Source organism: Mesitornis unicolor, unplaced genomic scaffold (genome assembly GCF_000695765.1).
Source record: "Mesitornis unicolor isolate BGI_N332 unplaced genomic scaffold, ASM69576v1 scaffold770, whole genome shotgun sequence".
In the NCBI taxonomy this organism is placed as follows: domain Eukaryota; kingdom Metazoa; phylum Chordata; class Aves; order Mesitornithiformes; family Mesitornithidae; genus Mesitornis; species Mesitornis unicolor.
This window is the reverse complement of record NW_010160013.1, coordinates 4,523-28,287: the sequence shown is the minus strand read 5'-3', so window position 1 is coordinate 28,287 and position 23,765 is coordinate 4,523. Positions and strand designations below refer to the sequence as shown.

General features: G+C 50.3%; 1 protein-coding gene across 1 annotated transcript; it reads left to right on the top strand.

Annotated features, from left to right (window-relative positions):
* The first annotated feature begins 9,174 nt into the window (after nucleotides 1-9,174).
* Nucleotides 9,175-11,693, top strand: HOPX (HOP homeobox). Its single transcript, XM_010188376.1, has 2 exons — nucleotides 9,175-9,318; nucleotides 11,616-11,693. Exons 1-2 carry the CDS (start codon nucleotides 9,175-9,177, stop codon nucleotides 11,691-11,693), a joined length of 222 nt encoding a protein of 73 aa, XP_010186678.1.
* Nucleotides 11,694-23,765: the final 12,072 nt, after the last annotated feature.

The window sequence follows — 23,765 nt, the reverse complement described above, 5'->3', positions numbered from 1 at the left end:
AGTTAGGAGGCACAAGAAGCCAGAGCAGATAACCCAAGCTGGCCAACAGATTTATTCAATACCATAAACATCACATTCACTATAAACTGAGGAGTTTGCTGGGGACAGGCCTTTTCCTCCCTCTTGCTCCTTCTTCCCTCTTCCACAGCTGACATTTTGAGAGGGACTTGTTTACCATCCTGTCCATGAGGCTTACTCCCAACAATACTGGCTGAATATAGTTCTGTGTATAACTCTGTGTATTTTAATATTAGGGGTTGTATTATTATTATTGCTGTTGTTGTTGTTGTTGTTGTTACTATTATTAAATATATTTATATTTCAACCCACAGATCTCCTTTCCTTTTTCCTGATCCCCCTTCCCAGGTAGGGAGGAGGCATCGGGTGATAGAGGAACTGCATAAACCACGACACATGCTAGTGGTCTGGCAGAGCTGATCCCTGCTCCAAGGAGGGATGAACTCCCTTCATTGATCTGTATAGAAGTATTTGAGTCTGGACTTCCAAAACCAGGTAAGCTCTAGTTTCAACCTAGAGTTTCAGACCAGGATAGATTCCAGCAGGCATTTTCCAGCCTCCCACCTCCCTGATTTGCTCCCTAGAAGATGCACAACCATCCAAAACTCTGGAAGGGTGCTTGCTCCTCTCCACATCCCTCTGGCACTACAGGAAGAGAGACCAGCTCTGCGTGTCTCCTCTAGCCTCTTCCCTGCCCCTCACCAGCACCAGAGCCTGTGTTTTCCTGGGCTGGGCATGGCAGGCGCTCACAAGTGTGATGCCCTGCCAGCTCTCTATGCGTGCTAGGGCACGCTCTGCATACAAGCAATGGCAGTGCTGCTGGAAAGCCTCCTGGCAAGGAACTGCACGTATCAGCGCTTGGTTTAGTCACTCTGAAACAATCTGGTTAGTAAGAGTGAGAGGAGGGAGGAAGACTGTACCCCAGGCAGAGATTGCACATGGAAATACTGATGAGATGACACTGTTCTCCGAGAATTATTGGCACAACTAGAGGAGCCATAAAACACCACAGTTTCCATCTGCACGGCTGTATCCCATGGACAAAGAAAAGGCAGGGATCTTACTGGAAGTCACATCTGATTCCTATCTGTCCAGTTTGGATCAGTTCTGATGCCAAGGAGAGACAGGCTGAACCCTGCCCTCTAAAACAAAAGGAAAATACATACAGGAGAGCAGAGCCAAGGCAGCTGCTGAGCCCAGGTGGGCAGCAGGAAGCCCTGCTCTGGCACCAAGGGCAGCAGGGAGCTGCCCCTGCCCACCTCCTCTTCCTGCCCAGGACATCCTCTGAGTGAGCAACGTCTGCTGCTGGCTCTTGGGCTGCAGCTGCTGTTGCTGCTCTCCCAGGGAAAAACTGTTCAAAAGAGCAATGATTCAGTCAGGTTTTGGTGTTTTGGGGTATGCAACAAAATTATTAGCTGCACCCTGCAGTGCAACCCATTACTTGCACTTTTCTGCAGCAAGTGGGTTTTTGCAGGTAGACATCTCATCTGATGAGCTGCAAGAGTTGTCCTGCGAGTCAGTACTGTCTGGTTAGTAAACTCTAACTGAATGGAGGCCAAAAAATTCTGTAAAGCCTTGTTTCCAGCCACATTTTTTGTCTTAGTAGCCAGAAAACCCCAGTATATCAGGAAAAAAAACATTGGAAAACAAATCAGAAGATGGCTTTTGTGGTTTTCCTTTGCCTTGGTGTGTTCAGAGGGAAAAGGGGAGGTTTTGCTCTCTCTCTGACAATTGGGTGGGGTGGGAGTCTCTGGAAAGCATGTATTTTACCACTTAGAAAAAGGAAAATAATCTCTACTGAATGCCCAGACAAGAGGTATTGGTACTAACCCTCATTTTCAGGTAGGAAAACATGGCAAAATTCAGGAGAGACAATATGAACAATTCAGAAAAGCTGAATTATATCCCATTCTCTCTTGATGGCTCAACGAGTTGCTTCATCTTTTCTCCATTCGGTATCCATGCAGCATTAGAGGGACAACATTTGGGCCAGGATGGCCATGAGCTGTGTGTTCAATGCCCTCCACAAAGTGACTGAAGCCAAGGTGTTACCAGCATAGCACAAGCACTGGGAGACATTCAAGCCTCTGCAAGAGGGGTCCAGAGGAGTGGGATGCTGAACACAGGCTGCAGCTGCCAACTCTTCACTGCACTGCCACAGTATCATGCAAAACTGTCAAATGCACATCACAACAGCTGTATTTCTTCTCCTGTAGGGAGGAAAACTCTGTGATGGGCCTGGATGCACCCTGCATTTTGTTTCTGTTTAATCTAACTCTCCTGACAAAGGGATATCCTCTGGGGATCTCCTCATATCAGCAGTACTTTAACCCTCTGCCAGGAAGAGAAATGAGACCTAAAAGAGTTCAGGATCAGAAAAGCATTAGCATTTGCCAGCCAGATGCGGACAGATTTGTGATGTGACTTTCACTGTCACTGCAGGACTCCCAGCGCCTCTGAAGCCATTTCAGTGGCATGTCTCAGCCTGAAACACGTCGCTGCCAGCGCTCCCAGCGCAAGTATGGACTGGGTTCACAGGCTAAGGGAAAAGGGTTTTTTCCACATTAAGGACTTTCTCTCCGTTGATGTTAATAAACCAGGGAAGAGAGAAGCCGATCCTGTTTCCTTAGGCCAGGTTACTCACATTTTGCAATGCTTGGGGCAAGTGCATTGAAGAAAATAAAAGACAGCATGCAAAACTAAGAAAATCTTTCTGGGCCAGCATATCTTCTCATCTGTCCTGTCCCCAGGGGTGGCCAGGAGCAGGTGCTGGGGCAGAGCAGGGCAGGGGCAGGTAAGTAGCAATACCCCCCAGAGCTCCCCCAGGCACATGACTGTATGCGATTCTGAGCCTCTGCCTGGATCTCCCACACAGGATTCAAAATCCAAGGCCTGTTTCCCGCTGCAGGGATCTGCTCCAGCCCCCTTGAAGGCACCCCAGTCCCTCCAGCCACAGCTGTTGGAGCCATCCCATCAGACACATCTTCCAACCTGCTTGTCCCAACCCATCGCCACCCATGCTCCTGTCGCTTAGCACCAGTGATAAACAGGACATATTCCCTTGGCCAGGTGCCTGCCCAAGGCATGCAGGATCAAGTCTTCTCCTAAAAACCTCCTCTGGCAGCCACTGAACAGCACCACTTGGTTTATCAGGCAGTGAGGCTATCCCTGTTGCAAAAGCACCTTTGGTTGATCAACATCGTCCTGCTAGGAAAATTGGCACAGGTCTGCCTGCCCTGTGGCACAGATCTCTTCACAATCCCCTTGCCTTGGCCCATGTCTTCCCCCATGTTACAAAACCACTCAATCTTCAGGACTGTTTTGGCTCATTGCTAAACTTATGGCAGGTTTCTTGCTGGGTTTGTCCGGCCACTTCTCTCCAGGGGCAAGGCTCCAGTCAGCTCCACTGCTTTTTGCATCTAGTGCCAGCTTTCCTTTTGCTCTGGCAGATAATCTCAGCTGTTGCAGCCCAGACTCAGTTTCTCATGAGCCCTTTCTCCAGCCCCTCTGATTTTCCAGCATCCCCTTCCAGCTGTCTGTGAGCTAAGAGAAAATCAACTCCTCCCCACTGCACCCCACCCAAGAAGATGCCTCTTTTTAAGCTATTGACTAATGCTTCCAGCCCACCCCACTACAGGTTCCTGGGCACTTTACTCAAGGAGAGTGTAGGTTTTTGGCAGAATAGGATGCCTTGTCCTCCTCCCCATCCTGAGCTGGGCTGAGGTCAGATCCAGTTTGAGTCCTGCCCCTACACCCAGCCTGGCAGGATTGCAGGGCTGACTAAAGCAACAGCAGAATCAGGACCCTTAAACCTGGACAAATCATTTGCAGGAGATTAAAGTGAGATGAGAAGCCATCCCTGCACAGCAGTGTCCACCGCCATGCTCTATCAGCAAAGCCAGGAGTAGGACCCCCTGCACAAGGCCAGTGGTGGGGGCCACAGGGCCCCCCCAGAGGGGCAGACGGGCTTGGCTGAGGCATCAATGAGGGGGCTGAGCACGGTTTTCACCGCACCCCTCCTTCACCTTTCCTGTACCCCCTGCCACAAACATCCTCAGAGGCCCTCGCCAAGGGTCTGCAGGACGGGATTCCTCAAACCGGAGTGTGGCGGGGCGAGCCCCGACGTTTCCCGGTGCCACCCGCCGGCAGAGCCCCGCAGCGTCTACAACCATGCGTTGAGCTCTGCCAAGGAGCGTGGATGATGCCAAACCTGAATTACCAGCCCAGAGAGTGGCGGTGGATCCCGGGAGCTCCTGTGATTTGCGGCAGGTTTTTCAGGTCCCCGCCTGTCACACGCACACGCAGATACTTAAGCAGTCACCCGAGGACCTGCGGGGTTCTTGTTTTATACACTCCTGCTCCCCTCCAGCTCCAGGTAAGCGCAGGCTTTGAGCCTGGGGTGCCGGGGTGGATTTGCAGCTGGGGATGGTTGGGGGGATGGAGGGAGGAGCTGAGCTGCGTTCACTGATGCTGGGGAGGATGGAGAAGCTCCCAGCTGGGCTGTGGTGGGAAAGCTTCGTGCCTGGGGCAGGGAGAGGGGCACGCAGGCAGACAGAGATCCCTGGCTGGGGGTACCACAGAGACCTGCCTCTGCTTCAGCAGCTGCTGTGCTCTTGTTTGCTTTGTTCCCATCCGATATTATCTTCTAAAAGGCTGAACTGGTAGTTTACAGGATGCATGACAGGTGGTTTTTCCTTATTTATGGCAGAGTCTGGTTTATTTTTAAAGCCTCTGTCCCACCTTATCCTGTGCGCCATGCTGGCTGATGTTATCCACAGCCACCCCACAGCAGGACGCAGAGGAACACTCGGGACAGGACTCTGCAGCAGAGCAAAGGAGGGCAGGATGGCTCGTTTGCATCGAGAACCGATATTTTGATCCCTGCAGCGGCAGGAAATAGCTGCAAGCTAAACCCAGGTGCAGATGCCTCCAGTCACATCCCAGCCTTGACAGTGGGGAGAGCACTGGGGAAGGGGTCAAGAAGCCCAGCAGAGGACACGGGGCCCCATCAGCTGGACAGAAGCTACTGCTCAGAGAGTTTGCCAGGGACTCTGGGTGCAGTACATCGCTAGAAAGCTGCGCAGCCAGCCAGCTATTGTGTCTGCCGTTTGAAAAAGCAAAGCTGAGCAAATAGAGATCGTGTCTTTTCCAGAAAAGTGGCTGCTTTGTGCCAGGACAGTAAATGCTGACTGCACTAGCAGTGCGGGGCAGGCACGGTGGGAGACTGAGCGATGTCCTCTCCCATCTCAGGCCAGGGTCGGGAGCCCTGCGAGTAACCCTAGGGTGTCTCTGGGGAGCTGGGTGCAACCACAGGACACAGGCAGAATAATTGCGGAGGGAAGTGTCCCCCCCACCCCATTGCTCCTACCTCACATCTAGGTCAGGTTGCTCAGGGCCTTGTCTAACTGATTTTTAGACATCACCAAGGATGAAAGCACCCCCACCTCTCAGGTCCCTGTCACCACTTTGGACACACACACTATGAAGACTTTTTTATCCCAATATCTAATAAGAATTTCTCTCACTGCAACTTGTGTCCATCAGCCGTTGTCTTTTGTCTGTTCCCTCCAAAATGGTTCTGGAGGTGCATTTAAACCCCCCATCAGCCACACCAGGAGCACCAGGTGCTGTCTGCAGACACAGCAACCCTGGCTGGAGCTGCCCACAGCCCAGGAAACCAGTAAACCGCTTGCAAGCTTCCGCTGGTGGCTGCTCTCACATTGCTCCACCTAAAACCAAGGCAGCCAGAGACAAGTGTGAACTTCCCAGCGCTCTTCAGCTTGACACATAGGACAGAGCAGGTGCCACTGGTGCTGTGGTTTTGCTGTGGCAGCACATCCGGCGTTGTCATTTCTGCCGGGGTGAGTAACCCCCCGCACCCCAACTCTCACCTCTCTGCTGCCTGGGGAAGACACCAGCGGTCATAGGGCTGCTCCCAGAGCTGAACAGTGACCACAGCTCCCCAGCCTTTCTGAAAGCTAAATAGTTCGTTTGCATCCTTTGCACTGAAAAAGACATTTTTTTACAATGCCTGCAAAAATTTAGGCAGATAAAAGCAGCAAGCAGCAGTGCTTTTTCTGCAGCTGAGCAGAACGGTTGTGATTCTTTGTATTTCTGCCAGGCTTAAAGAAATGTAAGCAAGAAAATCACCTCTGCTGTACAGGGGAAAGGTCCTGTGCAGTCTGAAGCTCAGACTCCAGGTCTAGGCTTAAACAGGGCTCCATTTAAGTGATGTGTAGGTGAGAAGTGGTCCAGACACAGACGATCAGGACATTCAGGGACTCCTGGTGCCCTCAAGTCCTGTTATAGACCCCCAATTTTTAGCACCCAGGAGGTGCCAAGTACTGGGTACTACATACTGCATGGGGCCACATGGCTCTGAAAAACCTCCATGGCCCAGTGGAGTGATGTGGGGACACCTGCAGAGCCTTCCGGGACTCCCAGGGCTTTGATCTTCTCCTGAAAGCCATCTTGTAGCCTCGAGAGGTAGGAACTGTTCTGCCTCCAGAGTGAGAGAAGAGGAGAGACAAGGAAAAACCATCAGGCATCACATGCTATGTGCTGGGGCACCCTGAGCTGCCAACAGGTAGAAGATACCATGTCCTACAGGCAAATGCCTCAGGAGCCTGGAGATTATCAGAAATAGAAACAGCTGTGAAGATGAAACATGAAAGTTGAAGCACGCTTTCCCTATGCAAATCCATGCACACACATTAATGTGCATTAATGCAGCAGGCTGCAAGCAATGATTTAGAAACCACCACCAGGACATGTTGCCGCTGGTGGCCCAGGCCAGATGCACAATCCAGAGGTGATGAGGAGCCCTGTGGTGACAGGGCAGGTGGCTCACGGGGGTGCTGATCAAGGAGGAGAGGAAGGACTTATGGCCAGAGCCTGGCCTCATCTGCACATTGACTTCACAGAAAGCCTGGCAGCCACAGTGCTGGAGAGCAGCTCCTCAAGTCCAGGAGATCTCCTTCTCCCCCTGCATCATTTTCAGAGGTCTCCAAATGTCCAAGGTAGCCCCAAAGGGCCTCCAGCCAGGTGAGCAGCATTCTTCTGACCCCCACCAGCTCACACACATGAGGGACTGAACTTTGTCTACCCCCTTCCTGTATGTCCACCTCTGAATTGAGCTGATGCCAGGAAAGCCCAGGCAGCTGCTGCTGCACATCTGTGGCCTCAACACTCTGCAGACAAGGCCAGCTCAGCTTGCAGCACCTGGGGTTGAAGATGGTCTTTCCCCAGTCCATCCAGGGTGGTGGACAATGCTGTCTACCAGCACACTCCATCATGCTCTGAGGTCCATCATGCTCTGAGGTCCATCATGCTCAGAGGTGCTCCAGCCTTAAGGAACCACTGTGTTACAATCAGTATTTACCAAGTGACTCAAGCAGAGTGGGCTGTTTCACAACCAGCCCTGGTCTATTTATAAGCCCCTACTCAAATGCCAAAGGATCCTTTTTTTTTTTTTCAGTCAAAGCAATTTTCTGCAGACAAGGCTTAGTAGACCTTTTGCTTTGTGAGGTAAAGCTCAAAGAAGGGGATCTCTCCAGCTTCTCATGAATAGGAGAGCTGTCTCTCTGCAAGCTGCAAGGCAGTTTTGGAGCTGAACCCCATCCCAACAGAGCTGTCAGCAAGTGAGAGCCCTGGGGCATTCAGTACACCCCAAGTAAAGTAAGGCAAGTTCTCCGTCAACCAGGAAAGCAGTTGGGTTTAAGGCCACATAGTAGGGATGCGACCTGGGTTACATCCCAGAGCCAAAGGGAAGGAGAAGCTGGACTGCAAGGTGGAGGCAGCGCAGGGCTGCAGCTGAGGAGGGGAGCGGATGGCCCAGAGGAGTCCCACAGTGGGCCAAGGGCTCCTGGCAGGACTGAGGAACCAGCAGCACCACAGAGAAGAGCCAGGCGACTCGGACAGTAGGGGAGCAGATCAAGAATGGCCACATTTTTGCATCCAGCTCCTCCTCCGCCAACACCCCACAGCTTGGTTTCGGAAACACCAACATGATTCAGTGTCAAGGGACTTCTACGTGCTTTGTGTGGGCAACGCCTCATATTTAGTTGACCGAATTGGCAGGCTTGACCCTCTGCCACACGGGAGCTAACTTGGAGCCCTGCAGAAGAGAGATATGGGACTTACCCAAGGTGCACTTACTTGTTTTGCTTCTGCTTTTGTGCCAAGTCTGCCAGTTTTGTGCAAAGTACATGGGGAACAAATGTGAGCTCCTTGCTTCTGCCATTGCCAGGAGCGCCGAGCACTGATCACAGCTGATGGCAGTGAGTGCTTGGACCATGGATGTACACCAGGTCTGGTCCTCTGAGGGCTGACCCTTCACTGTTACACTGAAAACCAATGAACAGTTCAGCCATGCTCAGGAACAACTTGACTGTTTATGCCCATGTGTGATAGTGTGAAATATTTGTAAAAACAAAGCAGTTCACCTGCTTGTCACCAGCTTTGTGTGGTGTCTGGCCATGCTGCTAGGAGGAGAACCAGGACATCGATCAGGAGGGAAAATAGGGTGATGGCTGGGTCCAAGCTCATCCTACTGCATCCTCTGGTTTGTGATTCCCCTGCACAAACTTGCCTGGTGGCTGAGGAGAAGAGAAAAAAAACCCAAGAATCCACTAGGCTGCATGCCAGATACTGTCCCCTCACACAGAAGATAAATAATGATTTGTAATTAATGTCTTTAAATTAGCCCCCCCAACATGCCCGTTGTTGTGACATCACTCCCAAGTGACGCCCAGGCCTAAATACGGCTGTAAACAGGAATCGTCCCTGCGGGAGTCATGCTGGCTATAAATACAGTGACAGGGGAGCATTGAGCAGAGCCCAGGCTGCAGTTTCCTGCCAGCTAAGGATGGTGAGACAGCTCAGCTGGGTGCTGTTGCTGTGCGGTCGCTGCAGTGGGGAAACTGAGGCAGGAGGTGCCGGGGGACTGGGGCTCCCAGCTGAGCTCTCTGGCGTGCCTTGGGGAAGGGAGTTGTGCCCTGCCACAGTCAGAGGCCACCAGGGAGCAGGAAGCTGGTAGAGATGGGGGTGGCAGATCTGAGGCTCTGCAAGTGTGGCCCCACTGGCCACTCCCAGCTTGGGGGATGACACCAGCCCCTCTCCACAGTGCCTGGCCCCATAGCCCTGTCCCAGGAGGAGATGGCCACGGAGAAGCCAATGACTCTCACTGAGGAGCAGCTGGAGATCCTGGAGTATAACTTCTGCAAGGTGAACAAGCATCCTGACCCCACCACATTGTGCCTCATCGCAGCTGAGACTGGGCTTTCCGAGGAGCAGACCCTGGTGAGTGTGTGCCCTTGCCCCACCTTGGGACCAGCCCAGTTCCCCCTGCATGTATCCCCCTGTGCCCCACACACTTCTCCCACATCTCTTACCTGTCCTGTCCCTGGCTTTCTATCGCACCCCTGCACCTTTCTGTCTCTCCATATCCTTCCTACCTGCACTCTCTACACCCACCAGTCTCCTCTGCACCTTTGCAACCTCCAGTGCACCCCCAACCTCACACTGCACTCACTGAGCTCTACGGCACCCCCACACCTCCCTGCACCCCATGCCCCTGCTGCACTCCACATGTTCCTGCCTCTTCACCCCACAGCTGTGGCCATCTGCACAGCAGCACTATGCCCCACTGGGATCCTTGTGTCCTCCTGCCTGGGAGCCCCACCCCCAGTCTGGGCTTGGAGACCAAGCTAATGCTTCCCATGGCCAAAACAAAGGCACACACCAAGGGTCACTGGCTGGCTGGGGAGCCCTGAATATACAACTGTGCACACCATTTCTTTCCTTCCAGCCCATTTCTGATAATCTTGCACAAACCGCTGCTGGCTTTATAGTCTGAAGGAACTACAGTCATTTTAAAACAGATACAGGATAGATGCAACTCCTGCAGATGTGCCAGGGGACACATTCAAACTGTGCACGCTCCCCCTCACTGCAATTAGCTAATTCAGCATCCACAAGCCCAGATGTTAGGCAATTCTTTCAGTCTCTCCAGCAGACATAGAGGTCTCCAGATGTCCCATCTGGGACTTTCACCAAGCCCTGTGCTCCATCTGGCTACCTGCAGTCTACCCTGGGCTTTGGGAGCAAACAGCTCCTTCCTAGTTCCTTCAGGTTGTGGTGCAGTCATTTTTGATGCAGGTGTTTTATAAGTTACTAAAATGTCCTGATTTTGCTGAGATAGAGTTTTGATGACATAGACCCATATGACAGGTACAGAAAAGAAACTGAAAAGTTACTGAAAAGCCTACTGAAAAGTTAGCAGTGTTTTGCAGAGCTGCCAAGCCTGGCTCTCTCTGGGCAAAGCCAAAGGATACGAGAACTGAGCAGGCAATGGCAGCATTTAGCCTTTCCGAGGGAAGGATGCTGGTGTAACAACCATTGCACTGGAGTGGAAAAGGAGACCCCCTCCTCTACTTTGGTGACAGGCAGGTACCTCATTGCACTGCTTGTTCGAGGCAGCAAGGAGGTAGCACCCCTGAAATACCTTTTCCTCTCTAGAAATGGCACTGCTCCATTGTTTTTTCCCTAAAGCAAGTTGTAAACACAGGCCATATATACCCAGGACACCCTCTAGAGATGTCTTAAAATCTTCCCTGATCGCCATCTTTTTCCACAAATCCAAGGTGCTCCTAGAGATTTGGAGATGAAGGTCATATCAGGGACAGGATTGAGACTGGGATGGTGAGCTGCAAAATGCCTGCATTGCATATGACACAGAGAATCATCACTCCTGACCTCTGGAGTGCTTTATTGGCTAGATATAGCAGCCATTTAATTAAAAATTTAGTGAAAATATGATACAAAGAGGTACTGAGTCAACAGGAGATGGTGGTTTAGGACAGGAAGTGAAATTTTTGGGAGGTGGCTAGGCAGGCAATCATCTGACTGGATGTGGTCCAAGGCAGTGCTAGTGAGAGAGCTGCTTGTGGAGAGCACCGTGGTTGTATCATTACGGACCACAATAGCTTCAAAAATAGCCATGAACAAATATAGCAACAAAATGAGCAGCAGCAAAGCAAATCACAGGCACGTTCCCAAACAAAAGGCTGGGCTGTGCTTCTGGCACACATGAATTACATCTCTCTTCTTACGAAGGTAGTGGAGCTTTATCCAGCTGCATTTTATCTAACCTTTGCAATTGCAGCTGTGTTGAAGTAGCATCAGCAGCTCTGTGAGTTGGCTTTGGGATGCTAAGTTATTACAGAATAACATAGCTATGTATATTACTTGAAGACTAAAATAATTTTTAGCTCATTTTAAAAATCTCTTTGTTCTTAAGTTTGTTGAGAGCCACTGTGTTGTCCTTCTCATGATATCTGAAGCAGGTCAGCTTTTGATTCCTGTCAGTTTTGGACCTGCAGTGATTGTTTCACTGCTCCAGGCATTTAAACAGACACCATCCAGCAGCTCCTTAGCCAATCTCTTCCTCTGTAAGAGAAACCTGGACTCACAGCAATAAAATGAGGACTCACCCATCCTGTCAAGGTCTGAAGCAAACACCTTTAGCAAGGTCATTTGGAAGGTTTGCTCAGCCCAGTGCACTCAATCTCTCCTGTTTTGGGTTTTTTTTCTTCCAGAAATGGTTCAAGCAGCGCCTGGCAGAGTGGAGGAAGTCTGAAGGGCTGCCCTCAGAAAGCGGGTCCGTCAGGGACTAGAGGATGCTGCTCCGATCCCCACGCCCGCTGTAAATGATGGCGAAGCTCTTCAGAGTGGGTTTCCTTGGGGTTCTTCTGTTGCAATATGCTTTGAGATACAAATACCTTGCTATTTAACGTAAGTTTTATTTAAAGTGTACATAACCAGGAAAAATATTTTATATATGTGTGTGTGTGTATACAGCTTCTGATGGCTGCATAACCTGGCTAGTGATTCCCATCCAGTAACAGCGGCCGCACAGGGCAAGGCGATCTCATGCCCTTGTCCCAGGGTTGCAGAAAAGCTGCCATGAAAGGTTCACATATAGAAGGGGGGGGGGAGATTTCTTTTCCTTATGATCCCAAGAGGCAAAGCATGCATGCTAGCTTTAATATACAGACCATCCAGAGAGGAGGGCACCCGGAAAACCAGATGTGTTGTTCAGGTGATCTTGGTAACTCAAGGTGCCTCAGACAGCTCTGGATACTGGCAAACCGAGTGCCTACACCATAATCGGACCAAGCCAAGCACCCCTTGAATGCATTCCTCACATTTCTGTTAAAGGTCACCAAAGGGAAAGAACTGGTCTTTTGTTGTTTTTATTTTTTCCAATGCGTTAATAAAAACCAAAGTTTTTTTGACGAGAGGAGCTGTGTTATGTCTTTGCTTGTACTCCCTGCCCCAGTGACAGAAGGCAGGCTCCTTCCTCTGCGAGGGCAACACTTCTCCAAGGCAGCACCATGGGTTTTCACTCTCACCATTGGGACAGTCTGCGGACATGGGCAACCTCCTCTTTAGGGCACCCCTGGGTCCATCCGTGGCAGCCCACACAGCCCAAGCCCAGATGTGACAGAGGCTGGTGGTGCTGGGGTTCTCTCACAGAGTGGAGGGGGCAGACCCCAGTCTCCTTCAGGCCATTCTCAAGCCTGAGGGATGCAGCTGCACAAGGGCTCTTGCACAAAGCCCAGACTCTCATCCATCCTGGTACAAGACAATACACAGGATAAAAAATAACCAGCACCGTTGCCCAGTGACCTTACCTTGTTCAAAAGGGTTCCAAAATCCTCTGCTTAGTGGATTATTGAATCAATCAGTGGATCCTCTGATTAATCCTCTTCTGGTTTGTGGTCACCTGCCTCTACTCCTTTGGAAGGAGAATCAGCTTAACACAGGAAAGATTAAGATACACTGGCACTGAAACTGCCACATGCTTTCATTTATGGCTTTTGTCCCTTGCTGGAGAGCATCTTTCTTGTCTCAGTATCTCCAGCCCATTGCCAGTGGTTAGGTTGCCAGTGCAAAGCACACCAAACTCATAGGAAACAGATAAAAGTAACCTCCCTGTGCCATGTACCACACAGGCTGTGCTGTTCTGTCCCGGTTTAACCACAATATGTTCCCCTGCAATCCGACTGCCAAACTGACTCACCCTCAGACCCAACTGGAGCTCCGAGTTTGTTCTGCAGAGTCTGTCACAGATGTCTGTTTTCTTAGTCTTTGCAACGTACCTTCAACCTTACAGTGAGGGGAACTCTGCTTTTTGGTTTTTTTGAGTCAGCCTCAAAAAATCCCAATGCAGAGCTCCGTTATTTTGCCCAGGGTCACACAACTGAATATCTGAACTGCACAGATTTAACCTGTCTGTGTAACTTTTATCAAAGTTGCATGCAAAGCAAAAGGCTGGATCTGCTCATTCTCCAGGCATTTGAGAAAAAATGGACCCCAGATCCCAGCCAACTCAACACACAAGCCACCCCAGCATTTCCAAAGTCTGTAATAAAGCTCTCCACTTTATTGAATCCAGCTCTGGATCTGGAATTTCACAGCCTTTTGTGTTTCTACTTCTGTCACAAGCACAAAACTTTGAGTGTCACTAAGATGATCTCTAAACTTCACCAAAAATTTTGAAACTCAAGGTCAGGAGTCATGTTACATCAACCTACTGCACACAGTCCACTTTGGTTTGCCACACTTCTTTATGTGACAGAGCTGTTCCTGTGCTGGCTTTCCTTAGCAGCTGTTTCATTACTTCTTTAACGTCTTATTTTTTTGCTGTAGCAGTTATAAACTCCAGACATAACCCATCCTAGGGAGAAAGTTAAAGAATGAGCATTTTATTTAGCTCCCCAGATAAGCCCAGTAGAAGTAAAAGAGTGTTCCTGCTGGGTGCTGCCTCTGTACCATGTTCAAGTAGGTTTTCCAGCCAAGCATAGCCCAAAGAGGGTGATGTTTCAAGGGGTGATGGGAGGAAGCCAGCATGAACAGCAGGCTGTGATTCTGAAGGAGCTCAACGCTGAATCGGATGAGCCAGCTCTAGGATCCGAGCAGAACAAGTTGCCTTCTTAGCAGCCTCTTTCACTGTGAATGCGTCTGGCTTGAATAGAACCAAGTTCATAGGAGGCCTGGGGGAATGAGGACAGAGCCTGTCAGTTCTTGACTGGAGCAGGGCCAGCTTCGAAAGCTGCCTGCCAGCTGACACACCTCCACCTGAGCCTTGCCCTGCACTGCCAAGGACAAAAGCAGTCATGGCTTTGCTGCTGTCACCAGGGCACAAGTGAGAGGGGGAGCTCCATCTCTCACTGAAGCTGTCGCAGCCACTACAGCCAGGTATTCCCTCCCCCTCTGTGAAACATCTTACCCACCATTTCCTGCAGCCCAGGCTGAGGCCAGCTGCATCACGCTGGGCAATGTGAATGTGCTACACTATGCCATGTGTCAGCTGGCTGCTTTTTATAATTGCAATTAATAAATAAGAAGTCCCAACCAATAATTCCTACTGGGATTAGGAAGTTCTTATTTCTCATTTTTTGATTCTCCTTCCACCTCGAAAATCTTTTTTAACCACAATCCATGTAGCATTAGCACATCCAGCCATATAGAATCCATACATGTTGGAAGTGGAAGAGCAGTGACTTAATCACACTGGCCGAACCCAAATCAACAATGTGCTACGGCCTGCTCAAAATGGGCTGACAGATGATCATTTCCCCATGGCAAGGAAGCAGCACTTACCTTTTGCAAGGCTGGGCCAGTTCCACAATCCTTGGTGTGGCCACTGCGCCCTTTGCAGCCTTTGTCACTGGCCACGCAGCGTCCCGCTGGGGCATGTAATCACAGTGCAATCTTTTTGGCCTAGCCAGCTCCAGGGTCCGAGGACTTGCTATTGCCTTCAGAGCGAACCTGGAAACCTGTGGAAAAATGGGGAGGAAGGTACTTACAGGTGCTCCTGGCATTCAAGGGTGACCAGCCTGCAACTCAGTGTACCCATGCTCACAGACACTGATCACACACAGATGGGACATGATCCTGTCCACAACTGTGTCCAGCCTGAGACAAACTGCAGACAGGGAAATCACTGCCTGGCTAGACCCACAGCCTGCCCCTCAGCTTCCTCTAAATCATAGCCCTTTGATCAACCCATCTCCCAGCACTGGAGATCCCAATTAGACACTTGTCCATTTCTCCCCATCTCCACAGAGGCAGGCTAGGCACACACTTACCCTTCTCTAGGGATGTCTGCTGGGAGCCACTTTGTGCTCTGGATGGAGGACAAGTCCTGGACAAGCCCACTAGCCCAGGAAACAGCTAGATCAGCCTCACAGACAGCAGCACATCCAGGGCTGCCATGAAGAGAGCCACCAGTGACGGGGCACCCAGTTGCCCTCTCTTCTGCCCGGCACCGCTGGCATGCACGTTGCCAGGTGATGTTGCCTTACCGGATACATGACAGATTCAGGAGAGCTCGTCTCATAGCAGCAGTTCGCCTTTCTGACCCGGGGCTCTGCAAGGTGCTGTAACCTTGAAGACGCTGTGGCCAAGGCTGCAGCCTCTGTAACCTGTGTTGGCACCTGTTCAGAATAGAGGAGAGGTGTGCAGACACAGAGCTCGTCCACAGCAGCCCACAGGGACACACTCCCTCTCCAAAGGGATGAGTACCCAGCACCTTTCCTCTACAGATGTGGTCACAAGAGGAGCACTCTTACTTTCCCAGCACTCACTATTTTTCTTTCACCCAAACTACAAGGTAATTTTGACACTACTGGGATTTGTATGTCTTAGTCAATGTTACTTTTTTCCTCCAGCTGTCACCCACTCATAGCCAGGAGAGGACTGCCTGTAATGAGAGCCTGTGTAGCCAGGTAAAAGTGCAGAGGATTTTTTTCCAGAGTAAAGAAATGTTTTTCATATTCATCTTCCTGGCTCAATCAAACAATTTCCTTGCTAAGGAGAGACGCTCAGATTTCAGGGTAAATCTGCTGCTGCAGTTAACTACATTCCTACAGCAAAAGCAATTACTGCTCCAGTATGGAACCTTTTCTCCTATATTTCACAGGGTTACTGCTGTCAAGGCCCACTCCAGCACAGCCTCCCTTATTTCCCAGTCCAGAGACTGCAGTCAGAAAACTTAGCCTTAGCCATAGAAATGAGTGTAATCTGAGATTGCCCCAAGCCCTTTCACCCCTGCCAAAGCAATGACCCGCCTAAAAGGAGCGAGTTCAGAAATACGTCTTTAACTTAGGCTTCTGCTAATACACTGTTAAAGTATACATAGCGTTTGCAGACTCATCCCCCCTGTATACACAGAAAAGAGCACAGCTGCCCAACTGAAAACATGAATGTACTCCCTAGGAGCTAAACAGGCCATTCCTACCAGGTTCCTCCACTTTCCCAGGCTGCTTTGTCAGGGGATGCAGCCCAGATCCCTCCCTTGGCTCTCTCGCTATTCTAGGATTCTCCAGTCTGGCTGTTTTCTGTCTCTCAGCAAGGAGATTTTCTAAAACAGCATCTCACTCCAAAAAGGCAGTTTCACTCAGAATCAGCTTTTCCCCTTCATAGCACACACTGGGCAGATCCAGGGGCAGGATACTAGGTGTAAAAACTCAGGACAATTTGTTGCATCGCTATCTACTCCAAATCTCACTCAATGACCTCCTCACCTCTCTGGGCAGCTTGAAGTCTGGGTGCAGTACTTTTGGCTGTGCAAGCTGCAGGATCCACAGGGAGGCCTTATAGTTCAGTGTGGCTGGTGACATGGGCCACTCAGGGCCCTGGAGAGGTCCGGAAGCAGAGAGTCATGGCACTGCCACACACGGATACTCCCCCACACTGGTTAAACCAGGCTGCAGCTGGGATGTTTGAGCCTCATGTTTGCTCCAGTAGAAGGCAGCTTTGTCTTGTGGCCATTTCCAGTGCAGAATTCACTCATCCCTCAAGAAAGTCCAGAGGTCCTAATCCCAGCAGAGACCCTGCTCTGCATTTTGCCCTCTGTTATATCCATTCTCTGTTCATGGATTTATTACTTTGAAGCTGCACTGATGCTACAGGACACCCTACGGGCTTTCTGGTCTCTCACCTTTGTTGCAGGTAAGCAGATGGTAATTTTTTAGGTTCTGCCAACTTCAGCAGCCGATCAGAAGGCAAGCTAAAACTCAGTAGCCGGGGATGCTCCCAAATTGTTGATTCCCGTCCACAGCTGTACGAGAAGAGCACAGAAGAGTTAGTAAAAGGCAACTGACAGAGGACATGATCCCAGCAGATGGTCTAAGTCTGGTTAAACATCTATGCCTGCTGCATGTACAAAAGCTGGCACCAGTGCACACAGAAAAGCCACGAACAAATGGACACTTACACTTGAGATTTCCTGACTTTACAGGTAAATGCTGTTTGTATATGCAGAGTTCTCTTTTAACACCCTCAGTGCTTTCAAAGTATAGGCCTTTCCCTGGACCATTTCAAGAAGCCACTCCACAGCACAAACCTGGCAGCATCTCTGTTGTTCAGCTCTGCCAATTCAGAAACCTCTTTGCTGCAATGGCTTAATAGCACCTTGTGCTCTTGCAGGTCCTTTCATCTTGGGATCTCCCCCGGCTTGCCTAGTGTATGCTCATTCAGCTTTCCATCAGCCACCGCTGTTGGCAGATGCCTGCCATCACCAGGGTAAAGGTGAGCAGAGGTAAGCAGAAAGGCAGGAAGAGGCAGGTCATCTCAGGAGGATGAGAGCCTCTGAACTGATGACAGTGGCAGAGGAGAGAAAACAACAGATATGCATGTCATGATGTTCCTCCAGGTAGAGGAGAGCCAGGAGTGCAACACAGTTTCTACTCCATTTTCATTGCTAGGACTTCTTACAAACTAGCAACCACCCTGTCTCCAAAAGAGCTTCAGCCCCTCTAACAGAGCTACAGAGGAGTTGCTCCAAGTAATGCAGCACCACCCAACCCCACTGAAGTTTACATTTTTTACAACATTTTTCACTCCTATGCCCAACCAGGGACTGCCTTGACAGCTTGCTCTCCATGCAGCGACAGCAGAGGTTTAACTCAAGGCAAGAGACCTGGAGTTCCTCCAGCCAGCAGGATGCTGCAAGATTTCTCTCTTCATAGCACTTCCTAACCCTTACCCTCGAGATTTAGGTCAGGCTCCAAGAGGATGCAGGGAATCACTAATTGTGTCTGCCCCAATATGGACAGGGAACACTCTAGGAACAGACAGTCTCTCTTTACACACAAGTGTGGCACATAACATGTTTCCATTAAGACACGCATGCATGCACATGATGTGTCTGCTTCCAAGCTGTTGGTTTTGGGGTTTGGGAACATGCTCCCATGTGCTTGGAGACTGAGATGAATGCTGGCTCCTGGGGCACCTGATCCAAACCCAGAGCTCTAATAAGACCAGTGACCACCATGTGTTGCAGAAGCCATTCCCACAGCCAGGGAGTGAGTACGAGGAAATAAAAATGGCACAAAAACTTAGCACTTCTATGTTCCTCCTCATTTAGGAAGTCAAGCACGCAGGGTGACTGTGCTCCCATTGTACTTTCTTCCTTGCTACAGACAGCCCCTGTTCCAAGCATCAGCACAGCCTGGCGGGTCTCAGTGGCATGGAGCTCCCTGTGGGACAGTGGTGCAGGAAAGGAGATGGCATCTCCCCTTCCTCTGGGAGCCAGCACATCCCCCTCATTAGAGAGCACCATCTGAACTGCCTCTTTCCCCAGGGATGTGCTACCACATCACTCACCTCCAGTGGTGCTTGCTAAAATCCTTCTTGGGTTTGGCTAATGCCACTATTCTTGGGGATGGTTGAGCTGTCAGAGCAAGCTGTGAGACAGTCCAGATCGACTCTTGGTTTCCCCACATGAGCCTAGCAAGAACAGCAAAGGTTTGAAATTTTAGAAACATGCGCAAGTGTGAAATGTGCTCACTGGGGCTATCCTTCCCTGCCTAGGATGGGATGCACACACACAGTCTCCATGGCTCCCCACAGCTGTAAAGTGCTGCTGCCATCTCTGGAGCACTCACCTTCTCTGGCACTGAATTTCCTAACCCTGTCCAGGTGGTTGTTGTCAACTCAAAAAGAAAAGAGGCTTCAAGTGATGAGTCTGGTTTTACAGTTCCCAGTGGATGTGCAGAAAGGGTCATTTCATTACGTCTCTGAAACCCCTGGGGTAGTTTCATGATTGCAATTTTCTTGCCTCACCATTACCACCTAACCATACCACAGGTGTGACAGTGAAAATAATAATAATGTTATGGTCAGGGTGTGCCATGGAAAGTGGGTGAGGTTTTGCAGCACATTAGTGGTTATTCTCCTGTGCCCAGGGCAAATCTGGAGTTGCTCATCCTCCAGCTAAGAGAGAGGCCATGGTGGCACAGGGTATCAGGGTAGTCAGGACAGGGAACAGCACAGCGATGTGTTCGTGGAGCCTTTTTCAAGCACAATGACACCCATTCAGACAGTGGAGAAGAGACACTGTCAAAAGACTGTTGCTCTGGTTTGTCAAGCCATAGTTTGACCCTCATAATGCAGACAGCAACTCTGTTCTTAAAGCTGGACTATGTCCTCCAGGATACACCACCATTCTACCCTGCAACATCTCAGTGGGGAAGCAAAGGCAAGACTTGGGTCAAGCCCAGTTTTTCGATTGAAAACAAAAAAGAGCAAATTCAAGAAAGCCCCTCACGTGCTGAGCATCTCAATGTCAGGTTTTTTTGAGCCACTTTTGCTCCTGAGAAAAAAGCAGTAGAAAGGCAAAGGGTCTGCACTGGCTGAGGCTCCATCAGTCCCCTGAGCCAGGGTTGTCCGTGCATCTCTGTACCTGGGCTCCTTCGCACAAGCCACTTTCTTGGGTTCTGCAAGTTCTTGTATTCTGTCAAATCTGCAGAAAAGGACAAATGTGCCATTAAACACAGTTAAACCTACAAAGCATAAAGAAGTTGAGTACTGCTGTACTCAACACTCTCAACCCCTGTGCCTTTGCCTCCACTCCCTGCAAGAGTGCATTTAAGGCATATCTCTCTCTAAATAACTTTCAATCCCTTTAATCTTGTGGACTTGACAGTGGATTTTTGTGCTATCTCTTGGATTGCAGAGACACAAATTTGCAATTCTGGCCTCACTGCAAGGTCCCTTTGGGACACGGCAGAGAGAGGGGGAAGGAACGTTTCTGGTTAATAACCCCAGCAGGTAGGAGGCAGATGATCAGACGAACAGAAACACATGTTATCAACACTCTTGTGGTTTACTAAAACACTCTATGGAGAAATCTCTGCTCCCACAGGGCTTTGGGAGTACAGGTGGAGACATATTTTTTGATTTATCATTTTATCTGTCCATTTAGTACAGAGGTCTTAGGTGCTATAGAGACATAGGAATATACACAGTATGTACCCTAGGAGCAGCACTGAATATGTTTTTACTGACTATTCATCAGAGCAAAACCTTTCAGGAAGATCAGGTACAGCTGTCTGCTCCTGCTGCTCAAGAGTTCCAGGCCTGAAATCCCAGTGGCTGGGAAGCGCCTGTGCTTTGCGACCCTGGGTACAAAGAGAAGGACGAGACGACACTAGTGCCACCAGTGCATTGCACAACTCCCTGGTGTCATAGACTCAGCCTATGCCACCCACTGGGGCTGCAGGTGCCTGCCCCCAGCCAGCTGGGGAACAACCACAAGATGTGGGCAGCTGTGGAAGCACCCCACCGTGGAAAAAGCACAGAAAGTGAAAGCCTGGGGCGCTGCTTCCCTGCTTAGTATCACCTGGCAATAAGGCACTGTAGCCCTAGAAAGAAGCAGAAACACCAACAGAGAGAGATGTTTGCTGACAGAAGAAAGAAACATGCTCTGGGGACACAACTGTGGTTTATTTGATGGGGGTGATACCTTTAGTGAGACACTGAGCCCCAGCAAACACTTGCCAGAGAACTCAGCACCAGAGACCCTTGCAATGGCAGGCTCCTGTTAGATCATTCTTGCTGCACACTCCCTGCGAGATGCCTGCTGATTATCTCCCCATCGCACCAAACCACTGGTCACAACACTGCAAACATCGTGGAGATCCCACAGAGGGAACTGCCCGTGGGACTCTGGCTACCTGCCACCAGTTCAAGATGGGACATGCTCAGGAAGGCAGCCGTCATTTCAGGAGTCAAAAATGCATTTCAGCTGTTCATTCCCAAGCGGCATCCCAGAGGCTTTTCCTTGCAAAGGTGCAAGGGGGTGAAGGATTACCATGCAGAGGTGTCCGCCCAGCCTAGCTGTGTCACAGACCTGGCATCCTCTCTCTGCAGGCAGGCTTATTGCTTTTCCTCCACTGCTGGCACAGATCCACCACATAGCCACAGCCAAACACAGCACCAAGTGCATGTGGCCCTAGTGCCCCACATCGCTGGCTTGGACAGTTCTGTGCAAAGTTTGGATCATGACCTAGCCAAGGAATGGGTCACACATACATCCAAATCAGGTCCCTCAACAACCCTTGGGGAGCTTTTGCCGTCTGGTCTGGCTTGTGCTTTCCAGTAGGGAAAAAGGGGCCTTGTTGCAGCCAGACAGAAGAAATACCTCCCCTCCATTGCCCAAGCTTACACAGACTCATTGCTTCAGGGGCATCAGCTTCCTTTGAGATCAATTCCTTATAAAGCAAAGGGTTACAGCTTCCATTTTGGAAGGGCAAGACAGTAAGACGTTGTTTGTCATGAGAAGCATGGGGAAGGGGAAAACCAGGCATCACTTCTTCTGTGTGCTTATCAGTGTCATCCTATACATTGACTTGTTGCTCAGCATAAATCCCCGACCGAGCCCTTCCCAAAAGAGCAAGGGCATAGCCTGGACACCCAGCCAGGAGGCTGGGGCTGGGAGGGTTTCTTACCTGTTGGGCAAGCGTGCAGGGAAGTAACGTGAAACTGCAAAGATAAGAGGTGGATTTAAAAGCATGGCAACAGTCGCAGCCTGGGCTGCCTGCTCTTCAGCTTGATATGAACACAAGGCAGATGAAGTTTGTGCATCCCATTAGGATACCTGTACTGTATCCTTAGGATACTGGTACTGTTTTTCCCTGGTACTTTCCTGGTGCAGCTGCCCAGCAATGCACTGGCACCTGAAGTGCTCCTCTCCCGTGGTTGCTCCTCACCGGGGTCAGGACAGAGCACCCTCAACACACTGTGTTGAGTGTTCACCCTCCTGTGCACCAGCACCCTCCTCCTGTGATGATCCCCAGCAGTCACTGCTAACCCATGGGCTCCCAGTTGGCTCAGTGTGGCTACCTCTTATCATCACTCTCAATAACTTCAAGGGGAGGTTTTGAGAGCCCTCAGTGGGACAGAGACTCGACGGGTGGACAGAATGAGCTGCCACGTTTCGAAGTGAAAACCAGAGACCCGGCAACACCAGCACTGGGGGGGAAACCAAGCACCATTTCGGGGAGCCCCACGTCCCCGATGGTGGCAACGGCCCGCCATCGCTTTTTTTTTTGCCCGGCAGCTGCTGTCGGCTGCGTTGCTCTCTGCTGTACGTGGAGCCCTCCCCACGGGGAGCAAACCCGAAGCGGGAGGAGCTGCCCCTTGCGAGGGCCGCAGGTCCCGTCCACGTCCACCGCAGCGCTGCACGTCCGCCGGCATGGCGCGTGCTCCCGTCGCAATGGCAACAGCTGCTGAGGGGAACGAACTCACCGCTCCTCTGCGGCCGCCAGCGGGCCCGGGGAATGAGAACCTGGTTGCCGGGGGAGGCCTCAGGCCAGCGGGCAGGGGCAGCCGGGCACCCGGTCTCTGCAGGTGGGTGAAAAGACCCGCTTGCTGTCTTGGAAGGGCCTTGGGGGCCTGCCGCAGCACTTCTCCGTCGGGTAAATGAAGCCCAGACCACAGTGGTGTAGGGTAACATTGTGTGCTTTATGCATCCGTTCCAAAGGACAAAACTATAAAACCCTCCTACAGTAAATGCGGTTGAAAAACAGATCCTTTACAGAAGTGCCCGGATCCTAGATCACAGTGTTGGAGTATAATTAGGTCAGCGACTCAACTTCCTCACCTGCTGCAATACCAGGAATCACTTTCAAAAAACAACAGGTTTTTCACGTGTAAAGTGCTTGCTCCAGGACAACCTGCACTAAACCAAAATAAGCCACTCAACCTGATGGAGAAGTCTCCCCCCCCCTTCCCCCGTGCCAATTTAACTTGAATGCATTCAGTTGCTACCTTGAATTACACTGTTTTGGTTTTTCGCCCATAGGCAAGGAAACAATGTCTTATTGCTTTCATTTTCATTTTCTTACCACTAAAGAAGCAGTTACCAACCCCATTTCTAGAGATAATAATTTGCCACTCCCTTAAAAGCCAGCAACAACAAAAATCGTCACTGTCAAAAATACTGGTCGCAGCATTTTATGTTTCTGACACTCCAAAGAAATGAGGTCTCATTTTTGACAGAACAACGCTGTTTACAGGGTTCTGTAAAACCTGTAAACAATTTATGCCTGAGACATCAAGCCAGGTTAAATTCACTGGATATGACTCTGTTCCACTGAAGTCAGTGTTTGATTCTCGCCTGGCAAGAAGCCATCTAAGCTATCCATGTCCTTAACTCTGCTGCCCAAGAGACTAATTTTCCCCTACAAATACTCTAAAAAATAGACTACTTTTCAAACATATTTTCAAACCACTATAAATTAGTTTTTCTTACCAACTAGACATCACTTTCAGAGGAATTTCACACCCACAGGGAAAAGATACCTGTACATTTCGGTCACCACATGGCAAACTGACCCTAACACTGACACCTCATCATCCTCAGCTGCAAATATCATGCTGTAGGAAAAGAGCTG